This window comes from Haliotis rufescens, unplaced genomic scaffold (genome assembly GCF_023055435.1).
Source record: "Haliotis rufescens isolate VD_foot unplaced genomic scaffold, xgHalRufe1.0.p SCAF_2, whole genome shotgun sequence".
Taxonomy (NCBI): domain Eukaryota; kingdom Metazoa; phylum Mollusca; class Gastropoda; order Lepetellida; family Haliotidae; genus Haliotis; species Haliotis rufescens.
In genome coordinates this window covers 48,023,670-48,051,667 of record NW_025963890.1, presented here as the reverse complement: position 1 = coordinate 48,051,667, position 27,998 = coordinate 48,023,670, and the positions used below count along the sequence as shown (strand labels likewise).

General features: G+C 42.6%; 1 protein-coding gene across 2 annotated transcripts; it reads left to right on the top strand.

The window, feature by feature from the left end:
- The first annotated feature begins 133 nt into the window (after positions 1-133).
- LOC124146245 (microtubule-associated protein RP/EB family member 3-like) lies at positions 134-27,961 on the top strand. Of its 2 annotated transcripts, none has more exons than XM_046516439.2 (8): positions 134-221; positions 9,993-10,169; positions 13,689-13,727; positions 13,975-14,081; positions 15,612-15,822; positions 20,663-20,739; positions 21,441-21,658; positions 24,124-27,961. In XM_046516439.2, the coding sequence occupies exons 2-8, from the start codon at positions 10,049-10,051 to the stop codon at positions 24,755-24,757; spliced, it is 1,407 nt and encodes a 468-aa protein (XP_046372395.2). In that variant the 5' UTR covers positions 134-221; positions 9,993-10,048; the 3' UTR covers positions 24,758-27,961. The 2 variants fall into 2 exon arrangements, with proteins under 2 accessions (XP_046372395.2, XP_046372396.1); XM_046516440.2 differs by having other exon boundaries at positions 21,429-21,587; positions 24,124-24,340.
- Positions 27,962-27,998: the final 37 nt, after the last annotated feature.

Here is a 27,998-nt window from a genome sequence, read left to right as displayed (position 1 = left end):
ATGATTCATACCTGTATTCTAGTTCGCTGGGGCATTACAACAAATTGATACAGTTATAGCCGTCGTTATAACGAGGCCAGCGGTAACGGCGTTAGAGATCAATATACAAGTGATCGGGCGACTTCTACCTCTACTGCTGTTCACGTGAGACGTCGCGACGACACAGAGACGTGGTCGTCCAAAGCGGGGAGACTCCACCTACATCTTGCATATCACATAAGGTATGTAAAAATCCACATCTGAACTTCATCTCCCTACCTGTTTCCATGATGCAGATCTCTTGATGAAATCTGACAGGGATCTCATACAAGCTGTTTTAACACCTTGGATTTCATCACATCAATTCTCTTTCTGATCATTTGAAACAAATTGGTCGCTTGTTCCTTTTTTCAGATATACAACTTTAAACATGACAAATGTATTTTGTAACACGTTTATACAGCTTTGGATATAGTGGCAGCAATCATTTTTCGATTATTTGGAACAAAATAGTTTTATTTCCTTCGTAAACGCTACTGAAATTAGACATTGCATCTCGTAAACGCATTACACACGGTTCAGTGGAAATCTTTTGTAACAAACCTAAAACCTATTCTAGGCGTTGTTTTCATGTCTTTAATTCAAATCTATTTAAGGCTAGTATATGAAGGGCAATATATAGTTCAGTTGCCATTTACCCAATCATTGTTGCATAACCTCACACCAACAACAGGTATAGCTTATATTACTCATGAATGTTCTAAAGATTGACCTTGAAAATTTTCAATTACATTCATCTTTCGTTCCGAATTCCGAACCCTTTTGAGATATTTTGAACAACTTATTTCTTAATCTGCACCAAGCGTCGCCACAGGAAATAAATCGTTCAGATAGAAATCAGGTATGTTTCTATACCGTCATCGATGTTGTGCAAAGAGGCAAGCCTTAATGATGGTTGTATTGGACTCGCTCAGTACACAAGCTGTCGACATTCCGCCACATGTCACGACTGGAAATCACGAATTTATTAATTCCATTGAATATCTAACAGTCATCATGGTGACTTTTGCTTTCCAATGTAACTGCAAGTATCAAGTATGAACACTTTCAAAATTGTAGCATCATAATATTTATTATCCAAAGCTGTATGACTATTGTAAATATAATTCTCTTTCCAGAATTCTTTTTTTTTGTAATACATATTCATATATGCATATTGTGTATTGTATGTTAGTTATTTTCTTAACGCGTCACGTGACTGACAACAATGGGGGACGTCCATCTGTCGCAATGTAGGAGCAATGTAGATTCCGTATGGTCGATGTTTGAATCTAGGAATTCAACCACAGTGACAGACAGTTGCCCAGACCACATATCTATCTATCTATCTATATCTTTCTATCTATCTATCTATCTGTCTATCTATCTATCCCTATCTCTCCCCCCCCCTCCCCTCTCTCTCTCTCTCTCTCTCTCTCTCTCTCTCTCTCTCTCTCTATATATATATATATATATATATATATTTATATATCCAGTACAGGCCAACATGGAAATACGCGACGTCCTTATTTCGATCTCCTTCATCAGAGACAAAGAGGCAGAGTTTAAGAGGCTTTAAAGGGATATTACGTCACTGCTTCCAATATAATCACCACTGGTGAAATTCAGTTGTGAGATACATCGTACACCTTACAGTTAGACATGATTAAATACTAATACCCACTAAATATGTAATTTAAACTGTAAAGCGATAAATATCTGGTCTTAAAGAAAATGATTTTATGAAATCAGATGTTTCAAATTCATAATTACTTTTATATATTCACTCTTTCTCGTCACAAATATTTTGCCAATTGAGTAAAATAGTCGTATCTATTTCAAGTCCAACCGTGTTTATTCTAATAACTAGAATTCGCATAATTTCTTTCTGTGTCAGCTTTATTTGTTTCGTACCAACCGGCAGAGCTAATTAAGTGATTGGTCAATGGCCCAGTGTCTAAACACAGCCAGGCTGGGTGTGGCACTCGCTGGCACCCGCCGGCACTCGCTGGCACTGTGTTGACACTCCATCGATGAGCGCACGGCCCTCACCCACAACGGGCAAACAGTACGCCATAGTTGTTAAATACAACATCTTTGCTACCTAGCGTTGCCCGAGACCGGCCATACGTATTATTCAATCGCTATAACTTTGATGTCGTCACATGCGTATATATGCTTCTTCACATGTCCAAATCAACTTCACCGAATACAGCTAATCAATATCGGCTTCTTTTGGACACGGAGTAGTGAGAATCAATTAGACAAATACCATCCAACAACCAGGCACTGTAGAGGGATCATTATCGTCACTTAGGGCTTAAACACCAGGGAGCTCGCTGGCACTGGCTAACCTAAATCCTATCACATGTACAGTGACAGTCCACTGAGGGATATGTTGACGTTTAAGTTAATGTCATAACGAATTAATTCAAAGATTTCATTAATGAGCCCATGTTGATGACGTAAGGGCGTCTCTATTATGTACACATGTATTTTTTGTCAAGAATTACCGTGTCACACGCACAAAGATCGTTTCTGTGTACCGCTAGAAATGTTAATACTGAAAACCATTGAACTTCGATTGTCTCTTAATTAAAGCATTGATTGCCTCATCCTGAAGCAGAAGGAAATATTTGTCTGTATCTGATAACACTGCCAGTATCAACGCTGTATTTGCGATCAGCTGTTTTTTAATTCCTGGCAACGCATTTGAACTAATCCCATATATGTGGGTTGAGGTGAAATGCGGTTTGCACTTATACGGCGACGTGGGACTTTAGTCCATCAATGGTCATCAGTTGTGACCAGTAGTCCACCAAAGGTCATCAGCTGTGACCAGTAGTCCACCAAAGGTCATCAGCTGTGACCAGTAGTCCATCAATAATCATCACTTGCGACCAGTAGTCCGTCAATGGTCATCACTTGTGACAGTAGCCCATCAATGGTCATCACGTGTGACAAGAAGTCCGTCAATGGTCATCAGTTGTGACCAGTAGTGCATCGGTGGTCATCACTTGCGACCAGTAGTCCGTCAATGGTCATCAGATGTGACCAGTAGTCCGTCAATGGTCATCAGATGTGACCAGTAGTCCGTCAATGGTCATCAGATGTGACCAGTAGTCCGTCAATGGTCATCAGATGTGACCAGTAGTCCATCAAAGGTGATCACTTGCGACCAGTAGTCCATCAAAGGTGATCACTTGTGACCAGTAGTCCATCAATGGTCATCAGCTGTGACCAGTAGTCCATCAATGGTCATCAGCTGTGACCAGTAGTCCATCAATGGTCATCGGTTGCGACCAGTAGTTCATCAATGCTCATCACTTGTGACCAGTAGTCCATCAATAGTCACCGCTTGCGACCAGTAGTCCATCAATGGTCATCAGTTGCGACCAGTATTTCCATCAATGGTCATCTCTTGCGACCAGTAGTCCATCAATGGTCATCACTTGTGACCAGTAGTCCATCAATGGTCATCACTTGTGACCAGTAGTCCATCAACAGTAGCAGCACACACTTCACTGACTACGATGTTCAAGCATGGTTACATAAGAGTGTACAATGGCATATTGACCATGGAGTGTCACCATAGCTGACGTGTCACTTGCGACCAGTAGTCTGTCAATGGCCATCACTTGTGACCAGTAGTCCGTCAATGATCATCACTTGTGACCAGTAGTCCATCAATAGTCATCACCTGTAAACAGTAGTCCATCAATGGTCATCAGTTTTGACCAGTAGTCCATCAATAGTCATCGGTTGTGACCAGTAGTCCATCAATGGTCATCACTTGTGACCAGTAGTCCATCAATGTTCATCACTTGTGACCAGTAGTCCGTCAATAGGCATCGCTTGTGACCAGTAGTCCATCAATGGTCATCAGTTGTGACAGTAGCCCATCAATGGTCATCACGTGTGACTTTAGTCCATCAATAATCATCACCTGTGACCAGTAGTCCATCAATGGTCATCAGTTGTGACCAGTTGTCCATCAATGGTCATAAGTTGTGACCAGTAGTCCATCAATGGTCACCACTTGTGACCAGTAGTCCATCAAAAGTCATCGCTTGTGACCAGTAGTCCATCAATGATCATCACTTGCGACCAGTAGTCCATCAATGTTCATCACTTGTGACCAGTAGTCCATCAATAGTCATCGCTTGTGACCAGTATTTCCATCAATGATCATCTCTTGCGACCAGTAGTCCATCAATGGTCATCACTTGTGACCAGTAGTCCATCAATGGTCATCACTTGTGACCAGTAGTCCATCAACAGTAGCAGCACACACTTCACTGACTACGATGTTCAAGCATGGTTACATAAGAGTGTACAATGGCATATTGACCATGGAGTGTCACCATAGCTGACGTGTCACTTGCGACCAGTAGTCTGTCAATGGCCATCACTTGTGACCAGTAGTCCGTCAGTGGTCATCAGTTGTGACCAGTAGTCCATCAATGGCCATCACCTGTGACCAGTAGTCCATTGGTGGTCATCACTTGTGACCAGTAGTCCATTGGTGGTCATCACTTGTGACCAGTAGTCCATCAATAGTCATCGGTTGTGACCAGTAGTCCATCAATGGCCATCACCTGTGACCAGTAGTCCATCAATGGTCATCGGTTGTGACCAGTAGTCCATTGGTGGTCATCACTTGTGACCAGTAGTCCATCAATAATCATCACTTGCAACCAGTAGTCCATCAATGTTCATCACTTGTGACCAGTAGTCCATCAGTGCTCATCGGTTGTGACCAGTCGTCCATAAAAAGTCATCAGTTGTGACCAGTAGGAAATCAATGGTCATCAATTGTGACCAGTAGTCCATCAGTGGTCATCACCTGTGACAAGTAGTCCATCAAAGGTCATCAGTTGTGACCCGTAGTCAATCAATGGTCATTAGTTGTGACCAGTAGTCCATCAGTGGTCATCACCTGCGACAAGTAGTCCATCAAAGGTCATCAGTTGTGACCCGAAGTCAATCAATGGTCATCAATTGCGACCAGTAGTCCATCAGTGGTCATCACCTGTGACCAGTAGTCCATCAATGGTCATCACTTGTGACCAGAAGTCAATCAATAGTCATCAGTTTTGACCAGTAGTCCATCAATAGTCATCGCTTGCGACCAGTAGTATATCAATGGTTATCACTTGTGACCAGTAGTCCATCAATGGTCATCACTTGTGACCAGTAGTCCATTGGTGGTCATCACTTGTGACCAGTAGTCCATCAATAGTCATCGGTTGTGACCAGTAGTCCATCAATGGCCATCACCTGTGACCAGTAGTCCATCAATGGTCATCGGTTGTGACCAGTAGTCCATTGGTGGTCATCACTTGTGACCAGTAGTCCATCAATAATCATCACTTGCAACCAGTAGTCCATCAATGTTCATCACTTGTGACCAGTAGTCCATCAGTGCTCATCGGTTGTGACCAGTCGTCCATAAAAAGTCATCAGTTGTGACCAGTAGGAAATCAATGGTCATCAATTGTGACCAGTAGTCCATCAGTGGTCATCACCTGTGACAAGTAGTCCATCAAAGGTCATCAGTTGTGACCCGTAGTCAATCAATGGTCATTAGTTGTGACCAGTAGTCCATCAGTGGTCATCACCTGCGACAAGTAGTCCATCAAAGGTCATCAGTTGTGACCCGAAGTCAATCAATGGTCATCAATTGCGACCAGTAGTCCATCAGTGGTCATCACCTGTGACCAGTAGTCCATCAATGGTCATCACTTGTGACCAGAAGTCAATCAATAGTCATCAGTTTTGACCAGTAGTCCATCAATAGTCATCGCTTGCGACCAGTAGTATATCAATGGTTATCACTTGTGACCAGTAGTCCATCAATGGTCATCACTTGAGACCAGTAGTCCATCAATAGTCATCACTTGTGACCAGAAGTCCATCAATAGTCATCACCTTTGACCAGTAGTCCATCAATGGTCATCGGTTGTGACCAGTAGTCCATCAATAATCATCACTTGCGACAGAGACCATATAATAGAGGGACGGCCCTCCCCAACAGCTTATCATAAACCATCAGCGCTACGGTCTGGCATGTAACTGATACACCCCGACACCCTGCTGTTAACCTCCCTGTACCGCTGCAGATGCGCAATAGATGCGCAGACATTCACGACTGACCATTCTGGTAACCACGTAAACAATATTACATAATATCCGGGGTAAGAGTTAATTCCCTTAGCCGAGATTTCTCCGACTACGACCAGCGACAATCCAATAAAAGGACGTCTCTTAGCGGATTACAATGATTCTTTTTATGATATCTCTCACTAGCACATGTCAGTTGGCTGCAAATTATTTGCTGAACATGTGTGTCTTCCGGGACATTTATTTTCAATTTACATTCGCTACAGCCATGGACGACTTCATTCACTTGGACGATTTCGTTTTGGACCTAGATATGCCACTTGAAGAATTCCCTCTCTTCGACCAGGGGTTGGTTTCGGATGACTCTTGGTCTAAATAGAATGACAGTGATGTTACCGCTACCAAGCCGTTGGTAATACCTCCCAAAAAGTTTCACTCAAAGAAAAAGATAGGAAATGAAAATATGACGTCTGTCCACAAGCGTAAGTTTTCGAGGGCGAATGAAGAAAAAGCCGTTCCGATATCAAAAGTATTTTATAACGTATTCTATTTGTTTTAAAAATCAGTTAACATATCTCATTTTATGCTGCAATTGTTAACTATTATAAATAAACAAATATACCAAATCTACTACGAACGCCACAGAAAACTACGATCCGGTAAATTGCACAGGAACTCAGGAAGTGTAAATAAAACTCATCCAGAAGCAGGGAAGACACTTGTAACATATCACCATATTCCCGATGTTCACAAAATATATCTCCAGATTAACTTCATATCTTATAATAAGTCCAGACTAGATTTACTTGCAAAAATGCATGATCACCGACTGGTGTAAATGCTTTACTATTAGCCAGAAAAAAAATGACGCCATATTAATGTTTTTATTTCATGTAAATTCGCTACTATTTTATAATGCTAATAGTTCCAATGAATTAGAAATACACATTAAACTACGAGCGTTGTTAAATGAATTTTCGATGTGTCCGACAATGGGCTTCGAAAGAATCAAATGTTATTGGTTAATGCCAGTTTGGGGCTAGCAGTGATAATGGGGTTTGCCGGAGCGAGGTAAGTTTTTTTTCAAAGGGAGGCTACTGTTAAATTCCAAAGCAAAGAGGACGATTGTAATTTTACAATCGTTATTCGATATTACCCGATTAGATTGATATTTCAGCATACAAATAATTAGGTATTTCAGGTATAACAATATAGCTTCAACGAGCATGGTACCAGATATGTACTAGTATATCGTAAACTGTAGTAACGTTTGTTGTTTTCAAAATCCTTTCATCATAGTTTTCTATATTGATCAATGAAAAACAAACTTTAAACTCTAACCAGGAACGAAGCATGCAACTATTACTATTAAAACAAAACAAACTCTGACATATGTAAATGTATTTTTCACAGAAAAGGAAAATAGACCATTTATATATTTTACTGAATGACACCTTCGACCTTGTTGTCTGGAACTTCTCTCCCGACGACTGCCGATATAATCCTTCTTCTTTCTTGGCATTTACAAAGCAAATGATAATTTTATTATACAAATATTTCATGTAACGGATTTTTATTTTTGTATGATGTTTTCATTGTTGTGTAAATACACAAAGTAAGTAGTACCTTCATCATATTTATATTATTATGATTGGGTTTAGGCCAATATCATTTTGCTCATAATCTATATTTACACGGCATAAAATAAATAATTGATTAAATGTAGTCATGATTTATACAGACAAAATCTACAGAAGATAACAGATATGCAGTATTGTAGTATGTAGTATATGCGCGATATGTGATAGAAGCCTAACTGAAACACTGTTAAACTTACGAAGAAATGGCGAAAGCAATGGTAAAAGAAATATGCGTTTTACAAAAAAAATTCTAATATCATACAATATAAGTCACTTTGTAGAATGTTTCAAAGGATATATGCGGATGATAATCACAGACAAAATGCATGTTATGTCGTCTGCTATATGGTAATTTAACTTAAAATATGTGACGTAAAATATGGCCTTGCGCCAAAAATCATACCAAAAAAACTACCGATCGTACCTAAATAACGTTGGTACCAAGCCAAAGGGGAAATCGTGATGAATGTAAAACTATTAAATTCAGGACCGATAATAGGAACACATTCGTCTGAAAGCATGCGAAAATTAAGAGTTGTGGTGTAATTATTTCGGGAAAATTCAGATTTAGTCCCATTTCTGGAGTCAAAATCTGAAATTTCGCATCCGCCCTAAATTTGTAAATGGCACTAAGCCATGTTTTAACATATCTCCTTTTTATACACCTAGGTAACCAAGGACTTGCATTGCGAATTAGAGGCCGTTATTGAAAATCAAGATCTGCACTTTTGCCGATTTTACATGCGCGCCATTTTGTTCTCTCGGACAAAGACAAAGCGTGATCACAGTCATCAAATACAGTGACAACGACATGCTTTAGGGCACCAACAAATCTCAGTTGTAATGTCAACAATGATAAGAAATACATGAGTGTAATTCTGTATTGTGAAATATATCTTTTGCATGGGAAAAAAAGGCAACAACGATGACTGCAGTGAACGCGTTTCTGCTCGCTTCCGGACAGGCTGCGCAGTACAAGCCGTAGCACTGATGGTTTCGCGCATAGGCTAGAGGGCCGTCCCTCTATTATATGGTCTCTGCTTGCGACCAGTAGTCCATCAATGATCATAAGTTGCGACCAGTAGTCCATCAATAGTCATCACCTTTGACCAGTAGTCAATCAACAGTCATCGGTTGTGACCAGTAGTCCATCAATAATCATCACTTGTGGCCAGTAGTCCATCAAAGGTGATCACTTGTGACCAGTAGTCCATCAAAGGTGATCACTTGTGACCAGTAGTCCATCAATAGTCATCACTTGTGACCAGAAGTCCATCAATAGTCTTCACCTTTGGCCAGTAGTCCATCAATGGTCATCGGTTGTGACCAGTAGTCCATCAATAGTCATCACTTGTGACCAGAAGTCCATCAATGGTCATCGGTTGTGACCAGTATTTCCATCAATAGTCATCACCTTTGACCAGTAGTCCATCAATGGTCATCGGTTGTGACCAGTAGTCCATCAATAGTCATCACTTGTGACCAGTAGTCCATCTGCAGTAGCAGCACACACTTCACTGACTACGATGTTCAAGCATGGTTACATAAGAGTGTACAATGGCATATTGACCATGGAGTGTCACCATGGCTGACGTGTCACTACCGTGCTGGTATCGACTGGCCACTGTTAGCTTCAGTGTCTTCTGTGTTTAGCGCTAGCAAACCACGTCAGGCAATGCGTTGCCAAATGACAAGGAACAAATATGTAAACAGGCAGACATGGATGTGCCGGATTAATCATTTGTGGACTTTATGACGTCACTTGTCCCCTTGTAGGTTACATAAGGATAAGATATATGGATACGGATATATCCTAGTAGGCTGTCTATTGATCACAATGAGTGTAGATCCCTGAAGATCCGGGGTAGAATAGGTCTTCAGCAACCCATGCTTGCCGTAAAAGGATTACTATGTTTGTCGTAAGAGGCGACCAACGGGATCGGGTGGTCAGGCTCGCTGACTTGGTTGACACATGTCATCGTATCCAAATTACGTGGATGGATGCTCATGATATTATCACTGGATTGTCTGATCCACACTCGTTTATTTACTTTCCGCCGTCATATAGCTGGGATATTGCGGAGTGCGGCATTACACAACAAACCAACAATGAATGTAGGCACCAAACACTTTATTATCTCAATTCAAAACATTAACAATCCAGATCGGTTATGTCTGTATCCAATCGTCAACTAATTCTTTTCATTTCAGGGAACTACAACCTCACACAGAAACATTGAAAAGACCTCTATGTGAACGCTGCCACGATGGCTGTCAACGTGTTTATTACCAACACCAACGTGAGCAACATCAGCCGTAACGACATCCTCGACTGGGTCAACAACAGCCTGAAGGTCAACTACACGAAGGTGGAACAACTCGGTACAGGTACTACACACAGGCAGCGTCTGCGAGCGGTGGAGGTACTGGTGGCCCTGTGGTCTAAGGCCCTTTGCTTCCAAGATCCGTGGGTTCGAATCCTGAATCACCAAAATTAGACTGGAGGGTTTCACCAAGGCTGGGGCACATTGGAGCTTCCATGTTAAGCCGTTATTGTTTAAAGCGGCGTTAAACCTCGCATACACTTGTATGATACGGTAGCCATCTTCCCGAGGCAAGGGAGTTAACGGACCGAAAAAGTCCAGTTTCCACCCTTGTCGAACTGGGCTGGAATTATGGAGTTATAATTTCGCTGGACTAACGAGCCTGTGCATAGGTCAATCAACATCGCTTAACGAAATTGACATCCGTTACACTGCCGTCCAGATTTCGGTCGATTGCAGGATTTTCAAAGCATGTATACCGCCAACTCGCCGTCAACAGATATTTTCGAAATCTTTTCATGTTTTTAATCAAGGTGCTCACGTGATTTGCGAAGTATGACCCGTTTTATGACAACATAAATGTTGATTATCTATCACATCCTCTTGACTGGGCGCCGCCATTTTGTTTGAAGCAAATGCAAGTGATATGAGAGGTGGAATCTGATTGGTCAACAGGAGGGACAAATAAGGGACATAACTCGTAATAGCCACTTGTGGCGATACGATCGAGCCCAGAAATTACAGGCTAGTTCGCAAGGGTGGAAACTGGACTTTTACACTCAGTGCCCTCCCTTGCCTCGGGAAGATGTATGGTAGCTGACTGAGGTCAGCCTGGTGCTAACCCAGTTCACTCCGGCCATGGTCCTTCTCGGTCTGGCAGCAGTATTCACAAGCTCATGTTATGTAAACACTTATGAAAGCACCACTGTTGTGATATTAAATACAGTCAATCGATGATTCAAATAGTACAAGATCAGTGTCCTGTGGTTGCCAGCCATTTATGTATTCATGTAAGGAGGACGCCTCGTGCGTTCAATGATCTCTTCATAAATCTCTTTAGTCAAGAATTATTTCAATCAATATCTTATATTTTCATCGTAATTCCGTCGTAATTTGCCTTATATACCCTTAGACCCGGCGTTAGTCCAAGACCTGTCGTTACGTGAGGAATAAGACATTTGTTCTGCATTGTACACTGACGTACGTGGGCAGTCCATTACACATATGAATCAATCTTGGACTACATTAAGATGGTATGTATGGCCTACTACATGGTATTTCCCTCCCCCTACACTTCGATCTGAAACACCCTAACCAATTTACCTGGTAAAGAAAATCAACTGGATGAGTAGTAGTTTCTATGATGATATCTGTATAAGTGTGTTGTCCGACATGCCTGCCGCAGAACGCTGATCGTCTCTATTGTTTACATCGATTAAACCGACATTATACTAAACGCCATGTGGGCAGCAATTGTACTCCACTGAACATCGACATTATTACTAATGATTAATCTACTGGATAATGCCATGGGACGCTGTGTTGACAACCTGTTCCCTGTGTTTGTTTGCAAGGTGGGTGGCGCTTGCCAATGAGATTTTGAGATTTGTGTAATATCGGAAAGTGTTATCTGAAACAGATGATGAAGCATGAAAGTGATGATATGCCACGATAAGGTGCTGGGCAGACAGCTACAGTCCTCATTCGCCCAACACACACTACAGCCAGTGATGAGTCGTGAGTCGACTCGGCTGATGATGGTTGGGTAGTAAATACAAGGCAATACTGATCTCGGTAACAATCCTCAAAAGCAATAAACATGTCGCTTTCAATAAAATCTGTTTGGATGATGATGATGATAATGATGAATAACGTTACTACTAGTACAACCCATGCTTGTCGTAAGATGCTCGCTGACTTGGTTGATACATGTTATCGTATTCCAAGTACGTAGATCGATGCGCATGTCAATCACTGGATTGTCTGGTCCAGACTCGATTATTCGCAGACCTCCGGAATATTGCTGAGTGCGGCGTTAACCAACAAACTACAACGACGACCACCACCGCTATCATTACTACTACTACTACTACTACTACTACTACTACTACTGCTACTGTTGTTATTGCTACTACTACTACTACTGTTGTTATTACTACTACTACTACTACTACTACTACTACTACTACTACTACTACTACTACTACAAAAGCAATAAAAAAAGCAATTAAATAATATAAATTATAGTAATACACTTATTAAACATCGGATTCCTCAAAAAGCATGTCATTTATCCATTTACTGTATATATGCTGCATGCTCAGCTCCATGGGGAGTATACCGGTGTACGTAGTGCCATGAATGCTGCTTCTCCCGAAAGGAAAAGTGCAGAACTACGGTACGGGGAGAAATGTCAATAGCAGCTCTGAAAACAGGATGTCATCTATTTTCACAACATTGAGGCCAGTTGTCTATCGTGTGTATTTATTGACAAGACAAGAAGCGAAAACAAATGTTGGTGATGAGATATTCTTGAAATTTTCAGGAGTATATAAATATTCAAATTTACCAAGTGTGATATTTCGTCCATGAATCGATCTCAAGTACTAAAACCTACTTTGTGACATACTGTAAATCACGTACCTGCCAACAAAGTGCATACAGGTGATTGAATCCTGGAAAAGTCATGGAAGTATAGTTTGAGTTTCCCAAACCTTGAATAGTTTTGGAAAATGGAATATTGTTATAAAGTCATGAAAGAAAATCATGGAAAATGATATATCGGTGAAAGGAAAATAGATGCAACTCATTATCAGCCACGCGCCATGTTAACACTGCCCAAAGTTTATTTTTTAAATTTTTGTTTATTGATATAATATCATGGGAAAATGGAATAATACCCCGGAAAAAACATTGACTAGCCATGGAAGCTTGCCAGGCTACTAGTGTATGACATGACCCCTGCCGTTAATCAGGAATGGCAGATACACACGAGGTTTCCTATCATTCTGCTTGTAATTATTTTCAAAGAACACTTTTTCACACATATATATTGTAGAATTAGTGTAAGAATTATCAATCATGTAAAATACATAGCATTTGCAAAATACATTTGCTTCCGTCTTTCGACATGCCACCACCGCGAAGCACCATTGTCCTGGTACCATAGACAATATATCGATATTAGTATATATAGCCGATATTAATACCGATATATATATATATATATTTATATATATTTGAATTTAAAAAAAAATAATTCCGAGAGAAGACTAATACATCTCCAATGTTATGAAGATGAAGGTCAAAGGAGGTGCCAAGGATGCAGCCTGCTACTTCCAGACGTCCGTGTTTGAGAGGCTCTTCCTTCCCCCTATGATTGTGGGTTCGAATCCGGGTTCGCCCTGATTATGTTTCGAGGTTTGTCAGCACCATACCCGTGCTCGTGGGTTACACTGAAGTTGTGAACGTCTGAGACCTGCATCACTTCAGGCATTCCTCTCAGTACGCCGACACCCGTGATATAACTGAAATGCTGCGGCGTAAAACCCAATTCACTCACTGACTCTTGTTTCTTCACCAGGAGCCGCCTATTGCCAGCTGATGCACATGATGTGGTCACGTGAGTATCCTTCACGACATGGGGCTTGCATCACTGTATAACTAATCATTCGTGTTTAAGGAAGTTTACAAATAAATATTTTCACTAATATTTTTAAGCGGATCACAAATTTGGAGAACCCGCTCGACACACAAACCAAGACAATTAACATCTTCCTTATTGTGATTCCAGATATCTTACGTCATGTCATATTTGTAGGTCAAGTTTCTCCCGCTTGTGCACTTAATGTGGTCTTTTGTTTTTCAAGATTGCATACCACTGAGGAAAGTAAAGTTCAACTCTAAACTAGAACACGAGTACGTCAGCAACTTTAAACAACTCCAGAACAGTTTCCACGTGATGGGGGTAGATAAGGTGAGGAGTCACGTGATTGGGTAGACATGGCGGTGAGTCACGTGATAGGGGTAGTCAAGGTGAGGTCACGTGATGGGGATGAAGAGTGAGATCACGAAATTGGTTAGATAAGTAGTGGAGGTCATGTGAAAGTCACACGACCTGAATAACACACCAGTACGTGTTTTAAGAACTGCCGCCTTACTGATTCAAGTGTCCCTGTGTGGATAGATGCGCACAGAATTTGAAATTCGTGAATCCTATAAGACATACTAAATCCCTGTCATGAATTTGGAAAATTCTCGATTCCGATTGGTCAATCGAGGTATCAAATCACATGTACTATTTATAGAATAGTACTTCTTCTGTCATTGTCGCCAGGCATTTTGGAATGATAATATATGCAGTTATAAGTTACAAAATGCAGATTAGCGGCTACTACAATAATCAAAGTATGCGCGGCAATACATGTTGTCCAGATAACGCTTTATAAATCGAGAAAGAGTGTTTTTTTAGTTTTTAAGGACCACATTTGGCGCTTTTCCATAGCCGACTGTGACGTTCGGTTTCAAATTCAACTTAGCGCTCTGTTTAGCGGTAGCGAGAACTAAGATCTGATTTTAATGAGATTGGCTCTACACTGAAAACACAGTTATTTTGTCTCCTAATTAATTAAGTAGCAAACATTCCCTGTGACACTTTAAGCATGTTGACATGCCTAGATATAACTGAAATACCGTTATCCGACTCTAGCACTAATTTAATCACTCCTGGTTTAATTTAAGTAATGGCTTTTTTCATTATGCACGAGGTAGTTTGTAAGTTGTTTTCAAATGATGTGGGTGTTCCAGTATTTGAAACAATTCAAATGTGTCAATAGCACTATCTCTCAGCAAGTAGCCAGCACTGAAACCACCCCTGATAGTGAGTGGCAATTAGAAACTAGGTCAGTTCTACACCACAGTGATGTTTTCTGAACAATCAGTCGTGACACGTCGACGCAGTGTCACATGCATGGACTGGTTTAAAAATGAACTAAACTGCCGGCATATGAATGTTTACACCTGAAAATTGAATTTGACCAACACATTACAAAAGTTATCAAAACGTTATCAGGTTGAAAACAGTCGCCGAAACTCTGCAAACTTGAACTTTCAAAAAGACAACGATTCCCCAATCAAATACATTACCATCGATTAACCATTTCCTGTTTGTTTCATTTTAGCCACCATCAAACATGGATGTATGTGTTCTTTTGTCCGATAGTTTAATTACTTAAGTGATTGATCTCCTGGGATCCCAGAGCTCTATTGTAACACTGGTCTACGTCTGCAATGTCACACCATACACACCTTTTGACCCGCTACCATGGTGCTGAATATTTCATGAATCAATTGTAATGGAGATTGTTGTATTTCAAGATGGACCTTTGATGTATCTTGGACATGAATATGCAATTATTTTTTTATTGAATTAGCTTGGTAAAAACAACAGACCTATCAGTCCACATGTTGACGTTCTTACTTATTAAAACGGTTTCTTGTATTTCAGATAGTTCCGGTGGATAAATTGCTGAAAATGAAATTTCAAGACAATTTTGAGTTTGCACAATGGTTCAAGAAGTTTTTCGATATGAATTATAACGGGCTGGGATACGACCCTGTGACAGCACGAGGGGGGAAGAATGAGGGGGAACCAGTCAACTGGACAGCGCACACTCCAAGGTCAACCAGACAGTCGGAGAAACAAGTGACCATTACGTGTAAGTGTATGAGGGTGGTGATGGGGCAAGGGGAAGATTTATATAGAGAGAGCATACAGATATATATAGAGAGAGCATACAGATTAATATATAGAGAGCATACAGATTTATATAGAGAGCATACAGATTTATAGAGAGAGAGCATACAGATTTATATAGAGAGAGAGCATACAGATTTATATAGAGAGAGCATACAGATTTATATAGAGAGCATACAGATTTATATAGAGAGCATACAGATTTATATAGAGAGAGCATACAGATTTATATAGAGAGCATACAGATTTATATAGAGAGCATACAGATTTATATAGAGAGAGAGCATACAGATTTATATAGAGAGAGAGCATACAGATATATATAGAGAGAGAGCATACAGATTTATATAGAGAGAGCATACAGATATATATAGAGAGAGAGCATACAGATTTATATAGAGAGAGAGCATACAGATTTATATAGAGAGAGCATACAGATTTATATAGAGAGCATACAGATTTATATAGAGAGAGCATACAGATATATATAGAGAGCATACAGATTTATATAGAGAGAGCATACAGATATATATAGAGAGCATACAGATTTATATAGAGAGAGCATACAGATTTATATAGAGAGAGCATACAGATTTATATAGAGAGAGCATACAGATTTATATAGAGAGAGAGCATACAGATTTATATAGAGAGAGCATACAGATTTATATAGAGAGAGCATACAGATTTATATAGAGAGAGCATACAGATTTATATAGAGAGAGAGCATACAGATATATATAGAGAGAGAGCATACAGATATATATAGAGAGAGCATACAGATATATATATAGAGAGAGCATACAGATTTATATAGAGAGAGCATACAGATTTATATAGAGAGAGCATACAGATTTATATAGAGAGAGCATACAGATTTATATAGAGAGAGCATACAGATTTATATAGAGAGAGCATACAGATTTATATAGAGAGAGAGCATACAGATATATAGAGAGAGAGAGCATACAGATATATATAGAGAGAGCATACAGATTTATATAGAGAGAGAGCATACAGATATATATAGAGAGAGAGCATACAGATTTATAGAGAGAGAGCATACAGATATATATATAGAGAGAGCATACAGATTTATATAGAGAGAGCATACAGATTTATATAGAGAGAGCATACAGATTTATATAGAGAGAGCATACATATTTATATAGAGAGAGAGCATACAGATATATATAGAGAGAGAGCATACAGATTTATATAGAGAGAGCATACAGATATATATATAGAGAGAGCATACAGATTTATATAGAGAGAGCATACAGATTTATATAGAGAGAGCATACAGATTTATATAGAGAGAGCATACAGATTTATATAGAGAGAGCATACAGATTTATATAGAGAGAGCATACAGATTTATATAGAGAGAGAGCATACAGATATATATAGAGAGAGAGCATACAGATATATATAGAGAGAGCATACAGATTTATATAGAGAGAGCATACAGATATATATAGAGAGAGCATACAGATTTATATAGAGAGAGAGCATACAGATATATATAGAGAGAGCATACAGATTTATATATAGAGAGAGCATACAGATATATATAGAGAGAGCATACAGATTTATATATAGAGAGAGCATACAGATATATATAGAGAGAGCATACAGATTTATATATAGAGAGCATACAGATTATGGCGTGTGTGTGTGTGTGTGTGTGTGTGTGTGTGTGTGTGTGTGTGCGCGCGTGTGCGTGTGTGTGTACAGATGCAGCATAGGGTGGGGTGGTGAGGGGGTGGGGGTATACAAATGCAGCATAGGGTGGGGTGGTGAGGGGTGGGGGTATACAGATGCAGCATAGGGTGGGGTGGTGAGGGGGTGGGGGTATACAAATGCAGCATAGGGTGGGATGGTGAGGGGGTGGGGGTATACAGATGCAGCATAGGGTGGTGAGGGGTTGGGGGTATACAGATGCAGCATAGGGTGGGGTGGTGAGGGGTTGGGGGTATACAGATGCAGCATAGGGTGGGGTGGTGAGGGGTTGGGGGTATACAGATGCAGCATAGGGTGGGGTGGTGAGGGGTGGGGGTATACTGATATGGCATAGGGTGGGGTGGTGAGGGGTGGGGGTATACAGATGCAGCATAGGGTGGGGTGGTGAGGGGGTGGGGGTATACAAATGCAGCATAGGGTGGTGAGGGGTTGGGGGTATACAGATGCAGCATAGGGTGGGGTGGTGAGGGGTTGGGGGTATACAGATGCAGCATAGGGTGGGGTGGTGAGGGGTGGGGGTATACTGATATGGCATAGGGTGGGGTGGTGAGGGGTGGGGGTATACAGATGCAGCATAGGGTGGGGTGATGAGGGGGTTGGGGTATACAGATGCAGCATTGGGTGGGGTGATGAGGGGGTTGGGGTATACAGATACAGCATTGGGTGGGGTGATGAGGGGTGGGGGTATACAAATGCAGCATAGGGTGGGGTGGTGAGGGGGTGGGGGTATACAAATGATGCATAGGGTGGGGTGGTGAGGGGTTGGGGGTATACAGATACAGCATTGGGTGGGGTGATGAGGGGTGGGGGTATACAAATGCAGCATAGGGTGGGGTGGTGAGGGGGTGGGGGTATACAAATGATGCATAGGGTGGGGTGGTGAGGGGTTGGGGTATACAGATGCAGCATAGGGTGGGGTGGTGAGGGGGTGGGGGTATACTGATATGGCATAGGGTGGGGTGGTGAGGGGTGGGGGTATACAGATGCAGCATAGGGTGGGGTGATGAGGGGGTTGGGGTATACAGATGCAGCATTGGGTGGGGTGATGAGGGGGTTGGGGTATACAGATACAGCATTGGGTGGGGTGATGAGGGGTGGGGGTATACAAATGCAGCATAGGGTGGGGTGGTGAGGGGGTGGGGGTATACAAATGATGCATAGGGTGGGGTGGTGAGGGGTTGGGGGTATACAGATACAGCATTGGGTGGGGTGATGAGGGGTGGGGGTATACAAATGCAGCATAGGGTGGGGTGGTGAGGGGGTGGGGGTATACAAATGATGCATAGGGTGGGGTGGTGAGGGGTTGGGGTATACAGATGCAGCATAGGGTGGGGTGGTGAGGGGGTGGGGGTATACAGATGCAGCATAGGGTGGGGTGGTGAGGGGGTGGGGGTATACAGATGCAGCATAGGGTGGGGTGGTGAGGGGGTAGAGGTATACAGATGCAGCATAGGGTGGGGTGGTGAGGGGTAGAGGTATACAGAGCATAGGATGGGGTGGTGAGGGGGGTGGGGGTATACAGATGCAGCATAGGGTGGGGTGGTGAGGGGGTGGGGGTATACAGATGCAGCATAGGGTGGGGTGGTGAGGGGTAGAGGTATACAGATGCAGCATAGGGTGGGGTGGTGAGGGGGTGGGGGTATACAGATGCAGCATAGGGTGGGGTGGTGAGGGGGTGGGGGTATACAGATGCAGCATAGGGTGGGGTGGTGAGGGGTAGAGGTATACAGATGCAGCATAGGGTGGGGTGGTGAGGGGTAGAGGTATACAGATGCAGCATTGGGTGGTGTGGTGTGGGGATGGGTGTATACAGAGCATAGGATGGGGTGGTGAGGGGGGTGGGGGTATACAGATGCAGCATAGGGTGGGGTGGTGAGGGGTAGAGGTATACAGATGCAGCATTGGGTGGTGTGGTGTGGGGTAGAGGTATACAGAGCATAGGATGGGGTGGTGAGGGGGGTGGGGGTATACAGATGCAGCATAGGGTGGGGTGGTGAGGGGGTGGAGGTATACAGATGCAGCATAGGATGGGGTGGTGAGGGGGTGGGGGTATACAGATGCAGTATAGAGTGGGGTGGTGAGGGGTGGAGGTATACAGATATAGCATAGGGTGGGGTGGTGAGGGGTGGGGGTATACAGATGCAGTATAGAGTGGGGTGGTGAGGGGGTGGAGGTATACAGATGCAGCATAGGATGGGGTGGTGAGGGGGTGGGGGTATACAGATGCAGTATAGAGTGGGGTGGTGAGGGGTGGAGGTATACAGATATAGCATAGGGTGGGGTGGTGAGGGGTGGGGGTATACAGATGCAGTATAGAGTGGGGTGGTGAGGGGTGGAGGTATACAGATATAGCATAGGGTGGGGTGGTGAGGGGTGGGGGTATACTGATATGGCATAGGGTGGGGTGGTGAGGGGGTGGGGGTATACTGATGCAGCATAGGGTGGGGTGGTGAGGTCTGTAGATACTCTGGGCACATTATTGGCCAGTGGTTGCAGTTCAGTAAAATGATCCTTTATTGAAGAGTATCCCAGTATTCCAGTTATATCACGACGGGTCAACTTGAGGCGGGTGGAAAATAACGTTTACCACTTTCGTGAAGCCACGAGCACGGGTATGGCGCTGACAAACCTAGAAACATAATCAGGCCAAATCTGGAATTCGACCCAAAGATCATAGGTTCCTGTCACGCCCAAGGGACGCAACTATACATAGCGAATTGTGACAACTTAAATGATAGGGACGTCTCCCCGTTTGAAAATAGTCGTTTAGTGAAAAACTGTATTGTGGTGTTTCAGCTTAATTTAGGAGGGGGCAAATGGAAACATGTCGTCCACGTTTACCCTTTTTTCTGAACTGAACCAATGAGCAGTCCAAATAACCAATGACTAGATATGAGGCCCAACTCTGAATGGTGAGTCGCCACACCTTGTGTCAATGGTCCATCCACTGGTCAAGGAATCGACACTCGATCAAGAATAGGATTGATTTGTCTCTTCCTTAATCCAACCGTTTATTAATAACACAGATTTGGGCTAACCCCCTTCATTTGTTCTCACAGCACGCCAACACTCGCACACTAAAGAGGACAGTCACATCCGGGTCTCCAGCAGACAGCTCGAGGACATCAAGGACAGTGTATGTATCCTAGATCATGATCGCCATCTATCACCTACCACCCCGTGAACATCCGGGATACATTTGGTCTTCAGCAACCCATGCTGCTCGTAAGAAGCAACAAACGGGATTGGGTGGTGAGGCTCGCTGACTTGGTTGGTGCATGTCATCGTATCCCGATTGCGAGTATTCACTGTCATATAGCTGGAATATTGCTGAATGAGGCGTTAAATAACAAACTAATTATCTCCTATCCTGAAATCTGCTGCTTGTGATTGGGTGACCAATTCCATTGTATTACTACATTCCTTTTAAGCGTTATGACATTTGGAACATTTATATTTTCTCTGCTATAACATGTGTTAGTGTTCCATGTGCTCCGCGAGTTTACTCGCCCATGTCGTGATCCAGATTTCGCAATATGACCAACTATTCCATACTTTCGGCTTGTGTACTCGCCTATTATATGATCCATTATTTTAATGTGTACCACGTGTTTTGTACCCTATACTATGATTCAATAGACCAAGTATTCCGCGACTTCACTGACCTATAATATGATCCAGTATTCCGCGAGTTCACTGGCCTATAATATGATCCAGTATTCCGCGAGTTCACTGACCTATAATATGATCCAGTATTCCGCGAGTTCACTGACCTATAATATGATCCAGTATTCCGCGAGTTTACTGGCCTATAATATGATCCAGTATGACCAACAGCTCCTGGAGTTGCAGCTGACGATCCAGACGCTGACGAAGGAGAAGGAGTTCTACCTGAAGAAGCTGCGCGACATCGAGAGTTACTGCCAGGACCACGAGGACCTCGCCGTCATTCAGTCTGTCATGGAGATCCTGTACGCCACGGAGGTGACTGCCCCGGACAAGTCGGCGTCACGTAGACTAGAGCTGCACTCTAACTCACACATACCAGTTGCACTGTTAGTATGCTTCGCTGTTCACCCTATTCCTGTTCGACACCTTCATGCAGCGATATGCTTATACCTACGTATTATTTACCATAATTCACCACGTTAGATTAAATGTTCTCAGGGCCACGTTTCACAACGCGATCGTAGCACTACAACCATCGTGACTCCCATGCTTCACCATAGACCTAGGATGGTCGTAGTGCTAAGATCGGTTTGACGAACACGACCCAGTACCCCAGGCATAAAATCGACTTTATATGGATATCCGGTGGACATAATGACTGCTAGATATGGATAATATTCTGCCGGGCGAAAGAAGTTATACACTTGAGAAATAGATTTGACAATACGATTACAAACGTCATCAACACGTTACTAGGTTGAAAACAGTCGCCGAAACACAGCAAACTTAGTTCCAGAACACTACTATGATACCCATATCAAATACATTACCATCGTATAACCATTTCTTGTTTGTTTCATTTCAGACACTATCAAACATAAGTGTGTGCTTTCTTTTGCCCGATAGTTTAATTACTTAAATGATTGATCTCCTGAGATCCCAAGAGCTCTATTGTAACAATGGACTAATGCCATACACGTGCGCAACAGCTGTGTTGGTCGGTATATATATAAACAGGCACAGCCGCTTGGGGATTCCGGGTTAGAATTGGTCCCCCGCAACCTATGCTTATCATAGGAGGCAACTATAGGGATCAGGTAGTCGGGTCCCGGGACATGGTTGTCCGAAGATAATATAATATAGTATAATAATATCAAACACCCGTGAAGATCGGGGTTCGAATTGGTAAAAGGCGTAAAAGGCGCTATGTTTTTCGTAAGAGGCGACTAACGGGATCGGGTAAGGCTCGCTGACTTGGTTGATGCATGTCATCGTATCCCAATTGCGTAGATCGATGCTCATGATGCGAATCACTGGATTGTCTGGTCCAGACTCGATTATTTACAGGCCGCCGTCATATAGCTGGAATATTGCTGAGTGCGGCATCAAACAAACAGACAAGCAAATCACTGGTTTGTCAAGTCCAGTTTCGATTACCATCATCCAAATTAGATAGGACCATTTGATAATGAGTTAATACACACAGCGCGACAATTAATGTTTCCCTGTTCAATCTGTACGACTGCTTTGCATTGTGTATATTCCATGTGTTGATTTTTGAGTCGGCAAGAATAACTATCACAAAATAACTGATATAAACACCTTCTTCCCAACCACTGAGTGGAGTTCGTCTGTCGGTAAGGATGTTGCACTAAGTGTACCTCCATCTTCCCGAGGCATGAGAGTTAACTGACTTTAAAAGTCCAGTTTCCACCCTTGCCGAACTAGGCTGGAATTTATGGGCGCCACCAATAGCTATTACGAGTTATGGCCCTTTAAGTTCCTCCTACTGACCAATCAGATTCCACCTCTCATATCGCTTGCATTTGCTTCAAACAGAATGGCGTCACCCAGTCAAGACGATCTGATTGAAAATCAAAATCTACCTTGTAAGAAGACTGGTCTTACTTCGCGAAGTGCATCAAATCACGTGAACACCTTGATTAAAAACATGAACAGATTTGGAAAATATCTGTTGACGCCGAGATGGCGGAGTTGCAAATCCTGCAATCGACCGAAATCTGGAGGGCAGTTTACGAACCGGATGTCAATTTCGTTACGCGATTTTGATTGAATTATGCATAGACTCGTTAGACCGGCCAACATATAACTCCAGCCAAGGTCGGCAAGGGTGGAAACTGGGCTTTTATGGTCAGTTAATTGCTTTGCCTCGGGAAGATGTGTACCTCGAGAATATTGAGCACCAGGGTGTCGTTGTACAAAACAACCTTAGCGCTACGATCGCTTCGTACAATGGCACTTTGGCCAGTATGTGTGCAGTGTTATAGCTTCTCACTCGTGTGTTGCATGTGTTCGATCAATTCTCTATGTTCGTGTCGGTGTGTATTGAATTCATGTTGTTTGAAATCATATACTTTTTGTCACATTCTATGTCGCATGTCCTGTTGTCAGCACCGAACTTCTTATGCACATCTCCGTGCACGTTTTATAGAATGTACACATTACATCTAACTCAATATATCCCAGACTAACATTTAGTCACGGGAATTAAGATATCTTATCTAATCTATGTGTGCAAAATAACATCGAAAAGGAGCCCAGAGGCAATCTTGACTTGCCATGGATTGGATTCATTTTTAATTTAACTTCTAGGCCCTGGGAGACAAACACTCACTCAGCCTACAGTTGTTAACGATACTTAATATGATCAGTACGTGATAGAAAAGGTCTGGCGGACAAGATAAAGGAGTTTTGAAAAGTACGAATATCTGGACTAATATATATATTCGTGTCCTGTGTCACCTGCAATTTATACAATTATGGTTGTTTTGTACATGACATATACAATTTGATATCGATCTAATATGGTCTCCATTTACTGTAATTACAGGAAGGGTTCGTCGTCCCCGAGTACGACACGGACGACGACGGCGACGGTGATCAACCAGGACAACAATGACATCAACATCAATATCAACATCAGCATCGACAAGAACGAAAACGACAACATCGAGAGCAACGTTGACATTGAGGGTACCGTCGACCACACAGAGACAAGCGACTTGACTCACAGCATTGCTACTAGCGACCTGACACAGACTAGTGACACCGACCACACCGTTGACAGTCAGGTGACTCTCAGTGAAATATCCGAGCTGGGAGACTTCAGTGACAGCACCGTCCGCACCAGAGACGACAGGACTAGCGACGACGGCGACATTGACGCCGACAACGACGTCTTCGACCGAGATAACCTTCCACTTGACAGCGTTATTTCTACGCGTGACATTCACGAGGTGGAAGGTGAAACATGTGACCTTGACCTTGATACCCAAGGCACATCTGACGGCACTTCTGACAACCACGCCAACACTTCAAGTGACGTACATGCTGATAGTGATAAAGTGGATGCCATTCACGACGTTGACAATGACGTTGAACCAGACAAAGACGATACTGACGACAGCGAGGAAGACATCTTCTACGATTTCGATTCTGACCAATCCAACGCACCATCGGAATGAATGTCGTTCAGCGACCGAACTGTGCCATGTCCAACCCTAGTCGAGACATACCATGCGTTGTAACTGTGGACACGATACCTTCTTTTTGGTCTCATTCATGGTATAACTTGTAATGATGTGGATATATATGTTTTCCTAGTAAGGGTAAATGGTGCTTGATGGGCATTTCCCATCACAGTCAACAACTGTTTCAGTCATATTACAGCTGGAGTTGTGGAGTCAATAACCTTGTCCAAGGATACGGCACAGTCACTTGCATGAAATGATTTGAATTGCTTATTAATAGATCAGTATTGCAGGCATACTTTTTATTATGCTCATGTCTCGATGTCAAAGATTATGGTTTTGCTCACGAAATAATCTGTATTGACGAGGATGGTCATATTGCGGTGGAGACTCTTATTTTGAGGATGGGATTTTTTTTTTACCAAGCAGAAACTTATGAGCTGTGTGTTTTTACCCCCCTCCCCTCTAAAAACCAAATGGACCACCCTACGATGTATAATACTCAACATTGTCGACAACCATATCGACTAATGAAAGATGGTCGTTTGTTCTGGGTGTTGAATATTTTAGCATACTTGCTGACTTGTGGGGTGGTTTTAAAAGGACTGTAAAATAAAAGTAGCGGGTCATCATGTTCTGTACACGTCTCGCGTCATCACCTGTCATGTGCAAGTCTCGAGGTCATCATCTCTCCTGCCAAAGTCTCGCGTCACCATCATTCTGTCCAAGTCTCGCGCCATCATCTGTCCTGTCCAAGTCTCGCGTATTCTGTCCTGTACAAGTCTCGCGTCATCTGTCCTGTCCAAGTCTCGCGTCATCATCTGTCCTGTCCAAGTCTCGCGTCATCATCTGTCCTGTCCAAGTCTCGCGTCATCTGTCCTGTTCAAGTTTCGCCTCATCATCTGTCCTGTCCAAGTCTCGCGCCATCATCATCCTGTCCAAGTCTCGCGCCATCATCATCCTGTCCAAGTCTCGCGCCATCATCATCCTGTCCAAGTCTCGCGTCACCTGCATCCTGTGAAAGTCTCGCGTCATCATCTGTCCTGTTTAAGTCTCGCGTCATCTGCCTTGTCCAAGTCTCGCGTCATCATCTGTCCTGTCCAAGTCTCGCGTCATCATCTGTCCTGTCCAAGTCTCGCGTCATCATCTGTCCTGTCCAAGTCTCGCCTCATCTGTCCTGTTCAAGTTTCGCCTCATCATCTGTCCTGTCCCAGTCTCGCGCCATCACCTGTCATGTACAAGTCTCACGTCACCACCATCCTGTCCAAGTCTCGCGCCATCACCTGTCATGTACAAGTCTCACGTCACCACCATCCTGTCCAAGTCTCGCGTCATCAACTGTCCTCTCCCAGTCTCGCGCCATCATCATCCTGTCCAAGTCTCGCGTCACCATCATCCTGTCCAAGTCTCGCGTCATCATCTGTCCTGTTCCAGTCTCGCGCCATCATCATCCTGTCCAAGCCTCGCGTCACCATCATCCTGTCCAAGTCTCGCGTCATCATCTGTCCTGCCCAAGTCTCGCGTCAACATCTGTCCTGCCCAAGTCTCGCGTCAACATCTGTCCTGTACAAATCTCACGTCACCATAAGCCTGTCCAAGTCTCACGTCATCATCTGTCCTGTCCAAGTCTCGCGTCACCATATAACCACTATACGCCTAGCTGCCTCATCCGCCGAGTAGAGAGTCCAGCATACAAATAAACAGACGGCTCTTTATCTCGAAATACCATTATCTTGAAGTGACAAAACAGTCCAATAATTTTATAGGAGGTGGGAATAATGTCCTCCTGAATGGGGGAACCGAAGCATAAAGTAAACACAAGTCTCATGCAGATTGTTACACCATCCATAATACCTGGCGTATCACTTAGCAAAGTAGCATTTTTAACACTGCTACCTTTACACGTAGGATGAAACACACTATTCAACTGTATAGATCTTGCGAATCTACTTCAATATCTAAACCGAGCTATAAAGAGGGATCACTTTGTTGTGTGATGTATTGAATGAACGAGAAAGACAATGTCCTTTCTTCAAAGTCTTTGAGTCACCCATTATAGTTAAAGTGACGCTCAGAATGAAAGTGAATCAGGCGTTGGTTATCAGCGATCAACTATAATTGCATGCAGTCGGCCGTGGCTGTTCGAATCTAAGTTTGCGCTGCACTGCCGACATAATGAGTGAGACAAAGGACGGTAGTGGATGTTATGACATTCTGGTAATGGTGTTGTGCGTCGGTCTCCAGGAGACGATGATTGTGACTTGCAACCCGGTACATTTGCTGTCTATTTCTTGCTTAATTCTGTGTGGATTTCAACAACAAAATCAGTGAATGTAAAATTGATGTAATTCACACTGTGAAAGGCCCAACGGGGATAATTGCACTTATTAGTGTCTACTTTGATAAAGACCGGTCACTGGCAGCATGGAGCCGAGCTGGCGCAGCTATCATTATATTATAATGGGGACAGGGATACGTACGGAAGCCTTTTAGGGCCATTTTTTTCGATACTATCTTAAAATTTCAAGATACTTAGTTGAAATTTCCAAATGGCCCTAAATGGCTTCCGTAGGATCTTGAATTTTCAAGATTATTCACTTCAAACGTATTTTTACATCTTAGGATGTTAACTTTTTATCTTGAAATTTCAACTTAGTTTCTTGAAATTTCAAGATAGTATCGAAAAAACCAAAAAAAACCCAAATGGTCCTAAAAGGCTTCAGCAGTTTTCAGAAATGTTCAAGTGCTTTCCATAACACGTGAAAATCATTACATGTGCGTGAATGTAAATATGTCTTGTAGGATATCACTCGTCTAGCTTATTTGTACACGCCATACAACCGTCAGACATCGACTCGTCAGGTAATGCAGGACAACTGCAAGTGGTATCGGATTCTGTTAAGCCCAAGTCAAGATGTAGTCATTGCACCCACACGGATATTTCACAAGGCATAGCTATGTATTTCATTTGCTTGGCAAGGTGCTACAAATATTTTCGATTTTCTATATTTGTAGTAGTTTAGAACACTCTGCCAGAATGACGACCTTGTGTATCCATGATTATATTATCCCCATGTAGAGTAATTTATGACGTATGTCCCCAGATTTGTATAGTTATGCATGTATTTAAAGAAAGTAAAAAAGGCTCTTGTATATTGCATTATCAGTCATATTTTTTCAATAAAATATTTCCGATTATACAGTTTTCTCTTATTTCCTTCCCCCGGATCATATG